At 44.7% G+C, this 14772-nt stretch overlaps 1 protein-coding gene across 1 annotated transcript; it reads right to left on the reverse strand.

The window, feature by feature from the left end:
- Positions 1-1449: 1449 nt before the first annotated feature.
- On the reverse strand, positions 1450-13673 carry TUBD1 (tubulin delta 1). The gene is made up of 8 exons (XM_056865203.1): positions 13476-13673; positions 11381-11528; positions 10136-10352; positions 7606-7837; positions 7193-7357; positions 6555-6695; positions 4165-4348; positions 1450-1552 (listed from the first exon to the last, which is right to left on the reverse strand). The coding sequence occupies exons 1-8, from the start codon at positions 13645-13647 to the stop codon at positions 1450-1452; spliced, it is 1362 nt and encodes a 453-aa protein (XP_056721181.1). The 5' UTR covers positions 13648-13673.
- Positions 13674-14772: the final 1099 nt, after the last annotated feature.

Here is a 14772-nt window from a genome sequence, read left to right on the forward strand (position 1 = left end):
ATAATGCGGTAACCGCCATGGTTTGGTCAGTGCTCTCCAGAAGCAAACTTTCTGCGAAGAGCTGGCCAATGGTGCCATCTGGTGGCCATAAAAAAGCCCCGTCTCCAGTGCTGAAGCTCAGCAAGGCTATGTGTGACCTGGAGCTGGCCTTCTATGGCACTTTGGAAGCATTCAGGTCTCTGCGCTTAAAACTTGAGAGATTGTGTACATGATGGTCACTCTACTGCACAACTGGCCATGTGGGGGAGCAGACAGACTGGGTCCATGAGAGTTATGGAACCAGCTGTGAAGATGAGGCAGGCATCAGGGGCCTCCATGACAGTTGGGGGCTGCCAGCTCCTGCTTTAAGTCTCCTACTGCCAAACAGATGGGAATGTTCAGGGGTATGGGCAGAATAGCAGCTGGCCACTGGTGTGCTGTATGTTAAAGTTCTCTTATATCATACCCATCAACTTGTTTAAAGAACAAAAGTCCCCTCAACCCTTCTTGAAACTTTACTAGGCTACTAATAAAAATGGACACTAGTCATGATGCATATCTATTCTCTCCAGGATCAGAGGAGTGTGCCTATTCGATTAGGTGCTGTGGAACACAGGCAGGATAATGTTGCTGTAGTTGTCTGGGTTGTGGGCTTGCTAGAGGTACCTGGTTGGCCACTGTGAGAACAGACTGCTGGACTTGAGGGTCTGATCCAGCAGGGCCTTTCTTATGTTTTTATGAAAGAGCATTGGGGTTGCACTAGGAAATGGCTGCAATAATCCCCAAGGGACCTCACGCAGAGTCAGTTTCACTTATCCCCAAAACACTACTCTGGGGTAAAAATTCCATAATCGTTATTACTGAGCAATTAGAAGAAAGAGTAGGATACAAATATACAGATAGTTTTAAGTGGACGCATAATGACATATAACAGAGGTAGCTGTTGACACATGCGGAAGACGTCACTAGAAAAATAAATTTATTATATATACAAACTGAATAAAACTTGGACTGAATAAAAGATACTTGCAAGCAAATGGGGTGTGTGTGTCTGGGTAGCTCCTGTTCGCAGACAAGGCCCTTTACATACTTGTGCCTTAAGACAGCTGCTTCTGCCTTGCAATCAAGTTCCTAGATCCTTTCCTGTTTCTGGAGCATGGTATGTTAATTTCAAAAGGCAGGAAGGAATGGATGGATCTCCTTTCTGTGACAAAATGGGGCCCTGGAACTCCTTGTGTGTGCCGGGACTTCCCCACATATGTAGGAAGCATGGCAAAGTACTGTTTGTCTTGAGAAAGTTGCCTGTGAGACTCTTCCATTTAAGCTCCCCTTCACATGCGTACTTGTTGGTTTGTTCAACAAGGCACACACATGCTCTCCTGTGGATTTCAAGCTCCCTTCCTCCTCCTTTTCCACTTAGGGGCTATCAGACTGCACAGCCGAATCCTTGCTTGTCCCACAGTGGTCTGATCAAAGGCTGATGTAGCTGGCAATAACTTGTTCCAGAGTGGTGAAACAGTCCAAAAAGTCTTCCTCTTCTATCCCAAACTTGGTGTACTGATGGACATAAGCCCTGGGTAGAACAAACCAGAGGATTCGGCCTTTTTGTTAGGTCGGTATAGTCAGAACGCCAAAGGAACAACGCCTATGCATCTGTGGAATCCCATCCCTGGAGGACATATTTCATTATGTCATATTAAGCCTGTTGTATAGGGAGCCCAGAGCGAAATTTTTGAATGGGATTTTGAATGGCGTAAACTTCTGTTCTGAAATGGAAAAACTGATTTTCCTACCATCAGACTCTGATGCTCACGTGACTTATAGAATGTCTCAATTTGCCCTGGCTGCTCACAAGAGCCCTCGAGGCTGCAAAGAAGGAAACTGTCTAGGCATAGCAAGTGAGAGCAGTTTTAGTTTTAATGGATTTTTTCTCTTTTATTGTATGATTATAAACTTGTGCTTGTCTAACAACTATTGTTTTACTTTTATCCCGTAACTAATTTTAATGTTTTTTTAGAATTTTGTAAATATTTTAGGATACTACGGCTATACAAATGAACTCTTGACCTGACCAGTAAACAGAAAGCTATGCACCAAGGCTAAACAACAGTCATGACTAAATCATATTGAAAGCAATAGGATTTTAAATAGTTATGACAAACATGCCCTACTGGATTCAGCTGGTGGTGGAGGTGGCGTAAAAGAGTTGCAGTCGACTTATGGCAACCCTGTAGGGTTTTCAGAGGTCGAAGGCCTGACTGTCAAGTCCTCGGGAGCAATCAGAAGGCGAGGGCTGTTTGCAAGCTCTGCTTGTGGGCTTCCCTATGTGTCAGACCTCAGTACCTCATTGCGTTCCTTGCATAAGGGACACTATGGCATCTGACTGGCCACTGTTGGAAACAGGATGCTGGGCTAGGTGGACCGTTGATCTGAGCTGGCCTGGCTACTTTTAGGTTTCTAGTAAAATAAAATTTGTGTGCTGTCAAGTCGCAACTGATTCACAATGACCCCTTAGGGTTTTCAAGGCACGAAAAGAACAGAGGTGGTTTGTCATAACCTTCCTCTGCGTAGCAAACCTGGACTCCTTCCCATCCAAGCTCTAACCAGGGCTGACCCTGCTTAGCTTCTGAGATCTGACAAGATCAAGCTGGCCTGGCCCATCCAGGTCAGGGCGAATTCAGTTGGACTCAGCAGTCATTTTAGCAGGATTTGGGCCAGGAGTTCCATATTTTTGGCCCTTTTTGGTGCCTGAAGATGACATGTTGACAGTGGCTGCCCCACAGCAGTGGCCATTCCCTTCCCCCCACAGGCTTTCCAAAGCCGGAGCATGAAACATTTTTCTAGAGGTTCTTTTAAGATGTTTGGGGTGCCTTTTTAATAACCTGTACTCAGCAGATACGAGAATAATTTTTAATCCATTCGCGATTAGGATACCTAGTCTTCAGACAGAGGGTAAAGGCTCACTGATACAAACGTAAGAATCAAGTCATACTCTTTTCCTGCCGCCTACCTCTCCCAATTAGAGATCTTCAGATACAGGAAAGCATTCACCCTTGCGCTTCCCTCGGTGGTTTTGGATGGGAGATATAGAAAGGTTCCCTTGGACGATAGGGTATGTCCCTGTGCTTTAAGGGAAATCGAAACAACGGAGCATGTTCTACTGCGCTGTCCACTATACCAAGAGGTTTGTTCTAAGTTTATCTCTCCCTGGCTTAGTAGGCATTCCAGCCATTCAGGTCCAGGGTATACTAAAATGTTGCTTATAGATGAAAATATACAGGTTACAGCAGGAATGGCGATGTTTTATGCAGTGGCCTGGAGAATTCATCAAACGCTGCTAAGAACGTCAGTACATCACTCATTTTAATGGGTAGTATAAATAGTTTATAATCATTGTGCAAATCACTATTTTACAATTTGTATAAACCTATGGGCAGAGTTTAATACTAAGGGTTTCAGTGGTAATTGTTAAGAGCTGTGCTGGTCTATGACTGTTTTAAAAAAGACTGTTCATACTCTTTTCTTAGAATGGACCATACCAGGCTGCAGGTGGATGGGGTGTGTGTGCCCGTGTTTAAATAGTCTCTGTCTCTTGGTCATTCTGGAAACTGGCTCCAAAGGAAGGGGCTACACCCCAAGCTCCAGGACTAACCCTGCCTAGTTAGCAGGCAGCAGGTCTTTGGCAGTGCTCCTACTGGAGAATTTTTGGAATATTGTCGAAGGCTTTCACGGTCAGAGTTCATCGGTTCTTGTAGGTTATCTGGGTTGTGTGACCGTGGTCTTGGTATTTTCTTTCCTGACGTTTTGCCCACAGCTGTGGCAGGCACCTTCAGAGGCATCTCCTCTGAAGATGCCTGCCACAACTGTGGGCGAAACATCAGGAAAAAAAATACCAAGATCACGGTCACACAACCCGGATAACCTATAAGAACCAAATTTTTGGAATGTTTGAATTTTAGGGTTTTTTCCCAATATCCCCCCCCAAGTTACAGCACACAAGGCATAGGAGGCCAATGACTCTGAAGACAGAGCCAAGACTCACTCCTGCCAACTCCTCTTTGCCCAGTTTCCTGCACGTTGCCTGTTTCCCCCAACGTCAGCACCTGTTGGTGGCAGGATAGCCCTGGCACATACGGCAAAGTTCCAGATAGAATACTGCCCCTGCACCCACTTTTCCCCACTTACTTGGAAGCGAACATTTTCCAAGCCTTTGACACCACACCATCGATGGGCTTCAATAAAAACTGGCTGTTGCTGACCAAAGAGGCAGACTTCTCGTACTTGTTGAAGGCCCTCGGAGTCTTCCAGATAGTCAAGGCCTCTTGAGCGCTTAGCCATGAGGTGTACAAGGCAGGGTCTCTGAAACCTCCTGAAACATCAGGCATTGCATTTTATTTTTATTTATTCCCCACCACCACCCATTTTCCTCATGATACGGGTCTTTGTCCTTCAACCCCACCCCATTTTATTCTCACAACAATCTGAGAGAGGGAGTCAGGCATCAAGTAGCAATTTGAACCTGAATCTCCCCAGTACATTTCGGTATAGAGCCAGTGTGGTGTAGTGGTTAGGGGCGGAGGACTCTAATCTGGAGAACTGGGTTTGATTCTCTATTCCTCCACATGAGCGGTGGACTCTAGTTTGGTGAACTGGGTTGCTTTCCCCACACCTCCACATGAAGCCTGCTGGGTGACCCTGGGCTAGTCACAGTTCTCTCACAACACTCTCAGCCCCACCTACCTCACAAGGTGTCTGTTGTGGGGAGAGGAAGGGAAAGAGATTACAAGCCGGTTTGATTCTCCTTAAAAAGGTAGAGAAAATAGGCATATAAAAACCAAGTCTTCTTCTCTCTGCAGAGGCCAGAGAGGCATGAAAGGACAGCCATTTCCTGTGCTGGATGCATGAGAGTTCCTCCCACATCAACAGCCCTGACCTGGATGTGCCCTGAGCTGTCCTTTCACCCACTCACATGATGATGCCTTATACGAAGTAAAACCATTGGTCCATTCAAGTCAGCACAGACTATTCTGAAGAAGAAGAGTTGGTTTTTATATGCCAACTTTACCACGTAAGGGAGAATCAAACCGGCTTACAACCACCTTCCCCTCCCCACAACAGACACCCTATGAGGTAGGTGAGGCTGAGAGAGCTGTGACTAGCCCAAAATCACCCAGCTGGCTTCATGTGTAGGAGCAGGGAAACAAATCCAGTTTGCCAGATTAGCCTCCACCGCTCATGTGGAGGAGTGGGGAATCAAACCCGGTTCTCCAGATCAGATTCCACCACTGCGAGTGGCAACAGCTCTCTGGGGTGTCAGGCAGAGGTCTTTCAGATCACTGATGGCCTGATTCTTAACTGGATATGCCATGGGATTGAACCGGGGACCTTCTGCATGCCAAGCAGCCTGCTCTTCAATTTAGTTGTGGCCCACTCCCGTTGCAAGCTGTGTAGGTTGACCAGGCTCAGTGAGTGGTTTTGTTTTTTAAAAAACAAGTTCCAACCAGCTGTCACCCTAAGCAGTGCCCTAGTTTGGAGAGAGTCTATTATTTAAAAGAAGGATGGATGCCAAGCATAGTGGGGGGAGGCCATCGTCTTCATGGACTGCTTCTGAGCTTCCTGGAGGCGAGGTGGAGTGAATGTGCCAAATTCTCATCCCATGATGGACAGCTAACCTATTCCTGACTGCCCTCCCATCACTAGGACAGAAGGAACATAATGGGTACCGCAGTTTTTCTTATTATAACATTTTTGACAAGATCCAGCCAAGCAATGCTTATATTCCAGCATCTTCTGAGATAAAGCCTCTTAGCCTTGCTCCTTTGACCATTCCCTGAAATCCCACACCTGTGTAGACCTTCTCTGTGCACTGAATTCACCACCAGGTAGCAGTAGGGCTCTAGAATGGCCTCTGTCTATTGTCTCTCTGCTCCCATAGTGCTTAAGGCCTGGCTTGACAAATCCCAGGCACTGGGGCACCATGGCACCTAGAAATTTAATTGTGACACCCAGTACTTTCAGCAGCAGCTTATTGTACCTGCCTCTTAGTGATCCTCAGTAGAAGTACAAAGCTTATTTAGGTGAAGGATAGAGATTAGCTATTGTTGTGATGACCCCATATTTATTTATACGCTACAATGCTTTTGGTATAGTGAGAAGAAACTCTGAAGAGTTTAGGATTAGGTTTTGGGGTAGCAATAACTAGAAAGTATGGTCATTAAAATATAGAATCATAGAATAGAATTGGAAGGGGCCATAAAGGCCATCTAGTCCAAGCCCCTGCTCAATGCAGGATCAGCCTAAAGCTGGCATAGAACACTGAAGGATGAAAAATACGTCTTGGCTTCTAAATTTTTTAGGGTGGCTTATAAAGTCAAAAAAACCATTCAGGAAACATAGCCTGATTTTGGCGTGCATCAATTGGCAGTCTGTCACAGCTCCATGTCTTGGCCTTGGACGTTGGAAAATGTTTGGCCAGGTGTTTTGAAAACAGCAATAGGCAAACCTGTCAAGGCAGCGAGTCAACAAGACAGAAATATCTACTGCAGTCCCTCCCCTATCCCAATACAATTTCTCACCTAAATCTGCAGTCTGTACATCTTTTCCTCGCAGGGTAATCAGGTTAGCAATGGAAGTGTTAAAATGAGCTGTCCTGTTCAGGGACTGTTTCTGGGACAGAGGCAGTCCAGGCAATGGTGGTCGCACCTGCCAATCGATACCTGAAAAGACAAACAGCAGGAATATCACATGTTTGGAGTCCTGGCACCACATCACTGGGCTGTTCCTCCATCAAGCACCAGGGGTGGCCTGAGCGATTCTGGGGCTGTGGCCAAAAGTCAAGGATTGGGTCCCAGACCCCCAGTCATTCTAGGGAGGATTCATAGAATCATTTAGTACAGGATAGCTCTATTGCTTGCATAGAAAAGCCCTCTTGAATTATTCAGTTCTGCATGTTGCTTTGGCAGCACAAGGATCTTAATTGTGATGTAAGCCGCAGAAGCCATTTTGTATGTGGCTCTGCCTCTTCTGTGACAGAATTCTAAAGGTGTCGGCAGGCTCAAAAAGGTTGGGGACTCCGGCCCTAGGCAAAGGAAGCAGAGGTGGTTATGTGACTTAAACCAGTCAGTAGGAGGAAGGGGGCAGCTGCAGCGAAGGACTGGGCCCACTGCTCCCTCTACTCTTTCAGCGTGGCTTTTCAGTGGACTGAGAGTTCTACCTTCTTCCATTTTGGCATTGGCAATGAGCATCTGTCTCAGGTGTTTCAGGAGTCCAGGCCATGCAAAGGTACTGAAGGCAAGAGAGTTTTCAGACATCTGTGGAATGTTCCGGAGACCCAACATTTTAAACTCTGGATGAGGAACAAGAGCTTCCATCAGGTCTCCTGCGAAAGAAGAAACAAAAACTGAAATGAAGCCTAAGTTTTTACATTTACTGCATTTGTTCCTGGTCATACCAGGTTACCTTTTGCCCCTCTCTTTGCTGTCTCCCCACAGAAACTGTAAGGTCTCAGGCGGAAGCGGCGGGGGGAAAGACAGAAAAAAGCTAAGCGAGAGGATCTCGGTCCACACATGAGAATAACAATATCAAATCAGGTGGGTTATTATGACACCCCTAATGCCATATACCCACCTAGAGGACTTCTGCTGTAGTGAGAGGCACTGTCAGAGGAATAAGCTGGCTGGAAGACGCTTCCTAGCTGATGTGCGATGACTTGATTGACATCCTGGAAAGAGATCTGCTTGATGTTCATGAGCTGTGCACAGATCTTGTGGATGGCATCATTCTCGTGAACAAGCAGCGCATCCGAGGTCTGATAGAGGTGTGAGAGGGTCAGGATGGAGTTGTAGTTTTGAACAATAACCTAGAGAAGTACAAATATGATTCGAGGGCAACTGCTTTCATGTATTATGGTTTTTTTCACAAGGGGATAACCCATCTTGGAAGGAAGGGCATGAGTCAGTGGCGGGGGGGGGGGAGGCATATTCTGCATGCAGAAGGTTCCAGGCTTAATCCCTCACATTTCCAGTGCAAAAGATCTCAGGTTCCTTGACTGGGAAGGACCCCTGCCAGAGACTTCAAAGAGCTGCTGCCAGTGACTACTGACCGACAGACTCAGGATAAGCTCCTTATATTCTGACTTATCTGTAACCAGTGGAGTTATCTGGAACCAGTTATCTGTGACCAGTGGAGACTTTTGTGCCACAATGGAGAGATTACTTAAGGTGCCAATCAAACTTTAGCCTTATCATTCCCCCACCCCCAGCAAGTTCAAAGGTGGTTTGTTCTGCAACACAGAACTGTTGAAAAACAACAACTCTAAACTCCCACTGGGCTTATGCTATTGGGCTTTTGGTTTTTTTAAATTATGCTGGTTTTATATTGTATCCCTTTACAGTGCATTCATTTCAGTGGGCTTAGACTGCAGTAACTCTCCTTAGGAATGCATTGTTAGTCTATGTACTCAGCCTGGCAACAACTTTCCAAGCTGTTAGAGAGACATTTTTCTTGTGGCGGCGCCAGAGCTGAACCTGGGAACCTTCTGCAGAGAAAGCATATGCTGTCCACTAATAAGAAGAACATTATGTCTAACTTACTCTGAGACAGATCATCTCGACAGCTACTCTCAGTTCTGACCAGAAGAAGCCTCCATGGCTGGCTGAAGGCAGTGGCAAGATAGGCCAGTTGCTCAGACACAAAGTACAACAGGGGACCCCACTGAGGACAGAGAAATATGCAGAAGAGCTGTCCAGAGGACGATTCTGTTTCTGGGCAATCTGGTTATGGAGGAGGAACCTCCTTTTACCTAACACTTTCTGATACAATTGTTTGTGTACCCCAATCCCCTCTGCTTCTTGGATGTTTAAAAGGTCCCCTCGGGGAGGCCTTCAAAAAGCCAAAAGCCAGTTTTTGTTGGCCCTCCAAAATCTTTCCAAACTCTGCCACCCAAGGTCTTCTTAACTGGAGGGACCAAGGTCTGAATCTGGGGACCTTCTAAACGCAAAGCATGTGACCCAGCATGGAGCTATAGGTTCTGCCTATCATATACAGCAGCTGCATGGCAAATGTAATCCCAATGCCTGTGTATGGGTGTGTGTATGTGTGAAACAAGGCAAAACACATGGAAGTGTTTTCGTTTTGTTTTGCAAAACAAGTATTTTCTCACAATGCCTCACAAACCTGCTAAATAAAAGATCTGTTGAAAAAATGGAAAGTGGAGATTGTATTATTATTATGTTAATATACTAAGAGCCCCGTGGCGCAGAGTGGTAAGCTGCAGTATTGTAGTCCAAGCTCTGCTCACGACCTGAGTTCGGTCCCAACTGAAGTTGGTTTCAGGTAGCCGGCTCAAGGTTGACTCAGCCTTCCATCCTTCCGAGGTCGGTAAAATGAGTACCCAGCTTGCTGGGGGTAAAGGGAAGATGACTGGGGAAGGCACTGGCAAACCACCCCGTAAACAAAGTCTGCCTAGAAAACGTCGGGATGTGAGGTCACCCCATGGGTCAGGAATGACCCGGTGCTTGCACAGGGGACTCCATGTTAATATACAAGGATTTTGTAAGTGTTACCTGAAAGTGAAATATATGAAGTAACTGGAAGATGAAACAGTTTAGTTTGACAGACATGGCATGTGTACCAGCACTATATTATATAATTATGATAAGCAATAGATAGAAATTTAACTATTTTATGTTAGATGAAGATAAATTTTAACTGAGCTATATATTATACAGTGTTACATAAATAAGAGTTATAAACAGAATCTTTATTAACCACTCTACCTACTAAATTAATCAATAAAATTGTTCAGGGGATGGTGAAAACATTAAAATTCGTATTATACCCAGACCAGAGTAAGGCATGATGTGTAGTTTAGTAATATATGTTGTATGTACTTTGAATTTGGATGGTACTGTATTTTGTATGGTGTGTTTGTATTATGTATGTAATGTGGTTGTGTGTATGTCAGTTGTGTAAAATTAAAAACTTGAATTAAAAAAAAGAGTTGTCTCAAAATGCTTTAAAATAGTCATTTCCAGTGTTAAACAGGGTCCAGTGATCCCAACTAATCTAAATGAAGAAGACGAAGGGGGCAAGCAAACAGGGACACCCCACCAGAAAAAGTTTGCAACTTCAAAACGTTTGCACAGAGCTGCTCCACCTCTCCCAGGCTGTAGGGCCAGATGACGTGATTCAGCAGAAATGAGGTTGGGTAGGCGTCCCTTAGGCTCCTGGTCACAAAGGCTCCCAGGCCCGACCCGGTCCCACCGGCCATACTCAGGAGCGTCAGAATTCCACTCAGCCGGTCACATTTCTCGGCCTCCTTCTGTACCAGATTCATGATCGCTTCTTTGTGTCTGGGCCCGTGAATGCAGTAACTGTGTGCGTATTGTGGGGGAGAAAATGACAAAAAGAAATTCAATTAAAGCATAACAGAAATGAACAAACAAACGAGCTATTTGACTGATAGGAATTTAAGTTTGGGTTTTTAAAAAAATGATTTTGACTCTCATGCACCAAACTCACAATATTTTTAAGCTGCAGGCTCCCAAATAAACAAAGGGAAAAAAGCAGCTCACAATTTTTTTCAATTAAATAAATAATTAAAAGTTACCTTATTCCTTCTAGCAACAAATAGCACAATTTGTTTATTAGTAAGTAAATATTTATTACGGTCCTAGACTGGAATGCTGTTATATACATAGAATTAAAAGTATAACATAGGTTATAAATATAAATTGATAATCATTTGTCACCTCTAAAATATAAAATAATATTTGTTAAAAAACTAAAATGGCTAAAGGAAGACAATTTGTTTATTAAAGTGTAAGTTAACTTATGCTTAGAAAAATCATTTTTCCTTCAATGCTGTCAGAAACCATCATCTGACTACATGAGAAGGGCACATTTTAATCTGTGGGGGCTGAAAGTTAAAGGACACCTCTGGTAATATTTTGAGGCTATTTTGGTTCTATTGTGGCAAAGTGATGGGGACTTCAACAGTGTTCAGAATGGCCTTTCCTTACAGCTTAGTGCGATAGCTTATTAGTTTGCAAAATTAGCTCACGCTTTCTTTGACATCACTTTCTAAGAAAGGGATGCATAGTTGGGTTTCAGTAAGGTGAGCTTGTTTATTTATGACTTCAGCACCTTGTCCAAAAGCCTCTGCAGCTAAAGGATGGAATGCTGAACTGCTAAAAAAGCATACAAGCATCTCCGAAATACAACTTGCCTGTATGCATTAGTTCAAACCATGGCTTGGTTCTGTAAACAGAGATAGGTTGATCTGCATGGTGTCTAAACAGATTCTTAACTGCAAAACATCTTGAGGATCTCTGCACCTGAATTAGTGGGGTATAAGTCTCAGAAATCATTCCTCTGCCAACCACAAAACAGTCGTGCATACCCATTTGCCCAGTTGTTTCCTGAACCCTGCTTTTGACAGAAGTGCGATTGATGGTCATACTTCCAGCTGCCAGACTTCAAGGCCACTGATAAAGTCTGTCCAATCACTTTGGGTTCCATGTCAACAAGAACTGCCCGAGCAGCTGGAACTGAAGTAGGGTAAAACAAAAGCCAAACATGTATCTTGTATTGTTTTAATTAGCAAGAAATGAGGAAGATCAAGGCTCATTGTCAATATGCTTTCAATATGCTCCCTGGGATCACAATGAAGACAGCCAAAAATCACAGGATTTTTGCACAGCCAGCAGCGTTGAACACCCAGCAACTGGATGTACATTTCCACATTTGAAAAATACTGCAGAAAACCTGCGCTTTACATGCTGTGGAAATTCAGCAACCCATTCCCCCCCACCCCCGGCCAGTAAGTGGCCTTAGTAGCTTCTGTTGCTGAGGAGTCTTGTGAAGCGGTAAAGGCTACAAAGGGATCTAGGACAGACTTTCACACAGATGAACTACTGGGCACTCATCTTGATATACTCTTCCAAGACATCTGCTTTCCAACACAACAAATGTGATTTTTAAAAAACTGATCTAGAGCACCATGGCGCAGAGTGGTAAAGCTGCAGTACTGCAGTCAAAAGCTCTGCTCATGACGAGTTTGATCCCAACGGAAGTCAGGCTGTTACTGCACTAGGTATTCCCAGCGATGTATCAAGAGTTTGGAACGGTTATAAAAAACGTCGCTTTAAAAGGGTTTTTGAATGTCACGGCTAAAAAATGGTTGGAGGACGTCTTCACAGCTAAAGGGGCCAAACAAAGTGCGAACGGTATTTTTTATAACAGTTTCAAACTCTTAATACATCGGTGGGAATACATAGAAAGTGAGAACAGTATTTTTATAACATTTCCAAACTCTTAATACATTGCTGGGAATACCTAGTGTGGTAACAGCCTCAGTTTCAGGTAGCCAGCTCAAGGTTGACTCAGCCTTCCATCCTTCCGAGGTCGGTAAAATGAGTACCCAGATTGCTGGGGGTAAAGAGTAGATGACTGGGGAAGGCAATGGCAAACCAGCCCGTAAACATAGTCTGCCTAGTAAACTTTGGGAAGGGATGCCACCCCATGGGTCAGTAATGACCCGGTGCTTGCACAGGGGACACCTTTACCTTTACTGCATTCGACCTAGACATCTCCCTGCAAGGCTGCACGTCTGTTGCAGGGAACATAACTTTTTCCCGACACTAGATGTGCTGTATTTTGAACATGGGAAAATGCAATTCTTCTCTTCCTCTGCTCCAGAAAGCACACCTATTGCTATTGTGATTGCTAGGTGGAAAGCAGTTGCTATGAGGACACCTATTCGATATTGCTTGTGGTGTGACTGATAAGTAACACAATTCCCTGATACCATGCTATGACTCCTCCACCTAATATTGCTATTGGCTGATAATGGTGACAAAGGGGAACCTTCACATTCAGAGCCAGCAAACCTCTGAATACCAGCACTAGGAAACCACAGCAGGGAAAGATCTTGGTTTCTATGACCTGTTAGCCCTCCAGGGCAACTAGTTGGCTACTGTATGAAACAGGATTATTTTCCTATTTGTTTAGAAGATTTGTATAAACCTCTCCAGACCTGCTCAAACAAACAAAAACACAAAATTAATCAAGACAACAAACCAAGACAGTAAAACAATTATGCAACAAGGCGAGTCAATAAGTCCAGGACACTAGACTAGATGGGCCACTGGTCTGATCCAGCTGGGTTCTCCTTCCCTGGAGATTTTTAAAGCAGAGGCTAGATGGCCATCTGTCAACAATTCTGATTCTATGACCCTAGGCAAATCATGAGAGGGAGGGCATCTTGGCCATCTTCTGGGCATGGAGTAGGGGTCGCTGGGTGTGTGTGGGGGAGGTAGTTGTGAATTTCCTGCATTGTACAGGACTAGATGACCCTGATGGTCCCTTCCAACTCTATGATTCTTCTCATGGATTTCATGCAGAACGCTACATCAAAGGCGGTAATGCCTCTGACCACTGAACTGCTGTCTTGAAGGGTGCAAATAGGAAAGAAAAAACATCCCATGTTATCATACCTCCAGTTTCCTCCTCACTGAAAAAGCGCTCTTTGGAGACTGCACGGTAGGCATCATTTTCCTTTCTGGAACACAGTCCATATGTGCTGTGGAGATCTGTGGAGATCTCCTGAAACACCTCACGGCCAATCTGGTTACCGCACTGCCCAAGTTGTATTGTGATGATTGACATGCTTGCCTTAATCTTGTTTTAGCTTCATTCCTAAGCAAGAAGAATAAGGTTACCTGTGTGCAGGTCTCATTGAATTCAAATGGGCTTGCAAACTATTAGTTTTTATTTTTTTATACTTGCTTCTTGCCTACAGGAACCTTTCAGATTACTAATGTTTGTAGAATTACTGTCCATGCAGTATTGACCTAATATAATAAATAAACCTAAAAGATTATTACCCATGCTATGCCAATATTCTAGCATCTAACATGTTCTAATAACAGTAATTTATATTAATACATGGGTAGCCCATTCCGGGGGGTGTTGCGCAGCAGCCGGGAGTGGCACAGCCATGCCACCACCGCCAAAGAGGCTTAATGGCAGCCACAGAGAAGAAAAACCTATTTTTAACAATTAAAAAATAGAAAAAGGACAAAAAAGCCCCATTGACATTAGCAGAGCTACACCACCAAAAAAGGTGCCATTGTCACGCCGCTGTGCCAAGGGATGTTCCCAGGCTGAAAGGGTGAAGAAGCTGCCTAAAGGCAGCTCTGCCCCTGGGAACCCTCCCCCCCACGCCGGTGTATGCTGCCTCTTCTGGGATTTAGTTCCCAGAGTGGTGCCGCTGGCGGAGGAGGCCAGCACAGCTCTGTGCCGCCTGGGCACTGGCATAAATGTCCTCTGCACTGGTGTAAGTGCTCCTTATCACAGGCTAAGTGGGCACTTGCACCGGCACAAGGTTTCGCCGGCTTCTAAGGAGCTTTGCCCCCCCCCCCAGGAATGGGCTGTAAATCTATTAATACTTAACATTAATGAGAACTAGCATGATGTAGTTTCTGTGATAAAGGCGGACTGTAAAAGATGATGATGAGGATAATAATAATAATAGTGATTAGAGCAGGGGTGTCAAACATAACGCCTGAGGGCCAGATCTGGCCCCTTTAAAGTTCTTATCTGGCCCGTGAGCCAGCCAAGGCAGCCCCCCCCTCAATCTGAGCTGGCGAGGCATGGACCAACCAAGTGACATTTATGTCAAATCCAGCCGTCGTAACAATTGAGTTCGACAACCCTGATTAGATTATTAGACTATAGTTGGGGATACCTGGACTCAAATCCCCAGTCTGTCACAAAGCTTGAGGGGTGACC

Source organism: Euleptes europaea, chromosome 19 (assembly GCF_029931775.1).
Source record: "Euleptes europaea isolate rEulEur1 chromosome 19, rEulEur1.hap1, whole genome shotgun sequence".
In the NCBI taxonomy this organism is placed as follows: domain Eukaryota; kingdom Metazoa; phylum Chordata; class Lepidosauria; order Squamata; family Sphaerodactylidae; genus Euleptes; species Euleptes europaea.

Excerpts from the sequence above, each read along its gene's own strand:
- TUBD1 (XM_056865203.1), bottom strand. The coding sequence starts at position 13,647 with ATGTCAATCATCACAATACAACTTGGGCAGTGCGGTAACCAGATTGGC. Across the intron at positions 11,529-13,475 it reads CAGTGAGGAGGAAACTGGAG|TTCCAGCTGCTCGGGCAGTT; the intron begins GTATGATAACAT and ends ACCCTACTTCAG. Across the intron at positions 1,553-4,164 it reads TGGAAAATGTTCGCTTCCAA|GGCTTATGTCCATCAGTACA; the intron begins GTAAGTGGGGAA and ends TGTTCTACCCAG.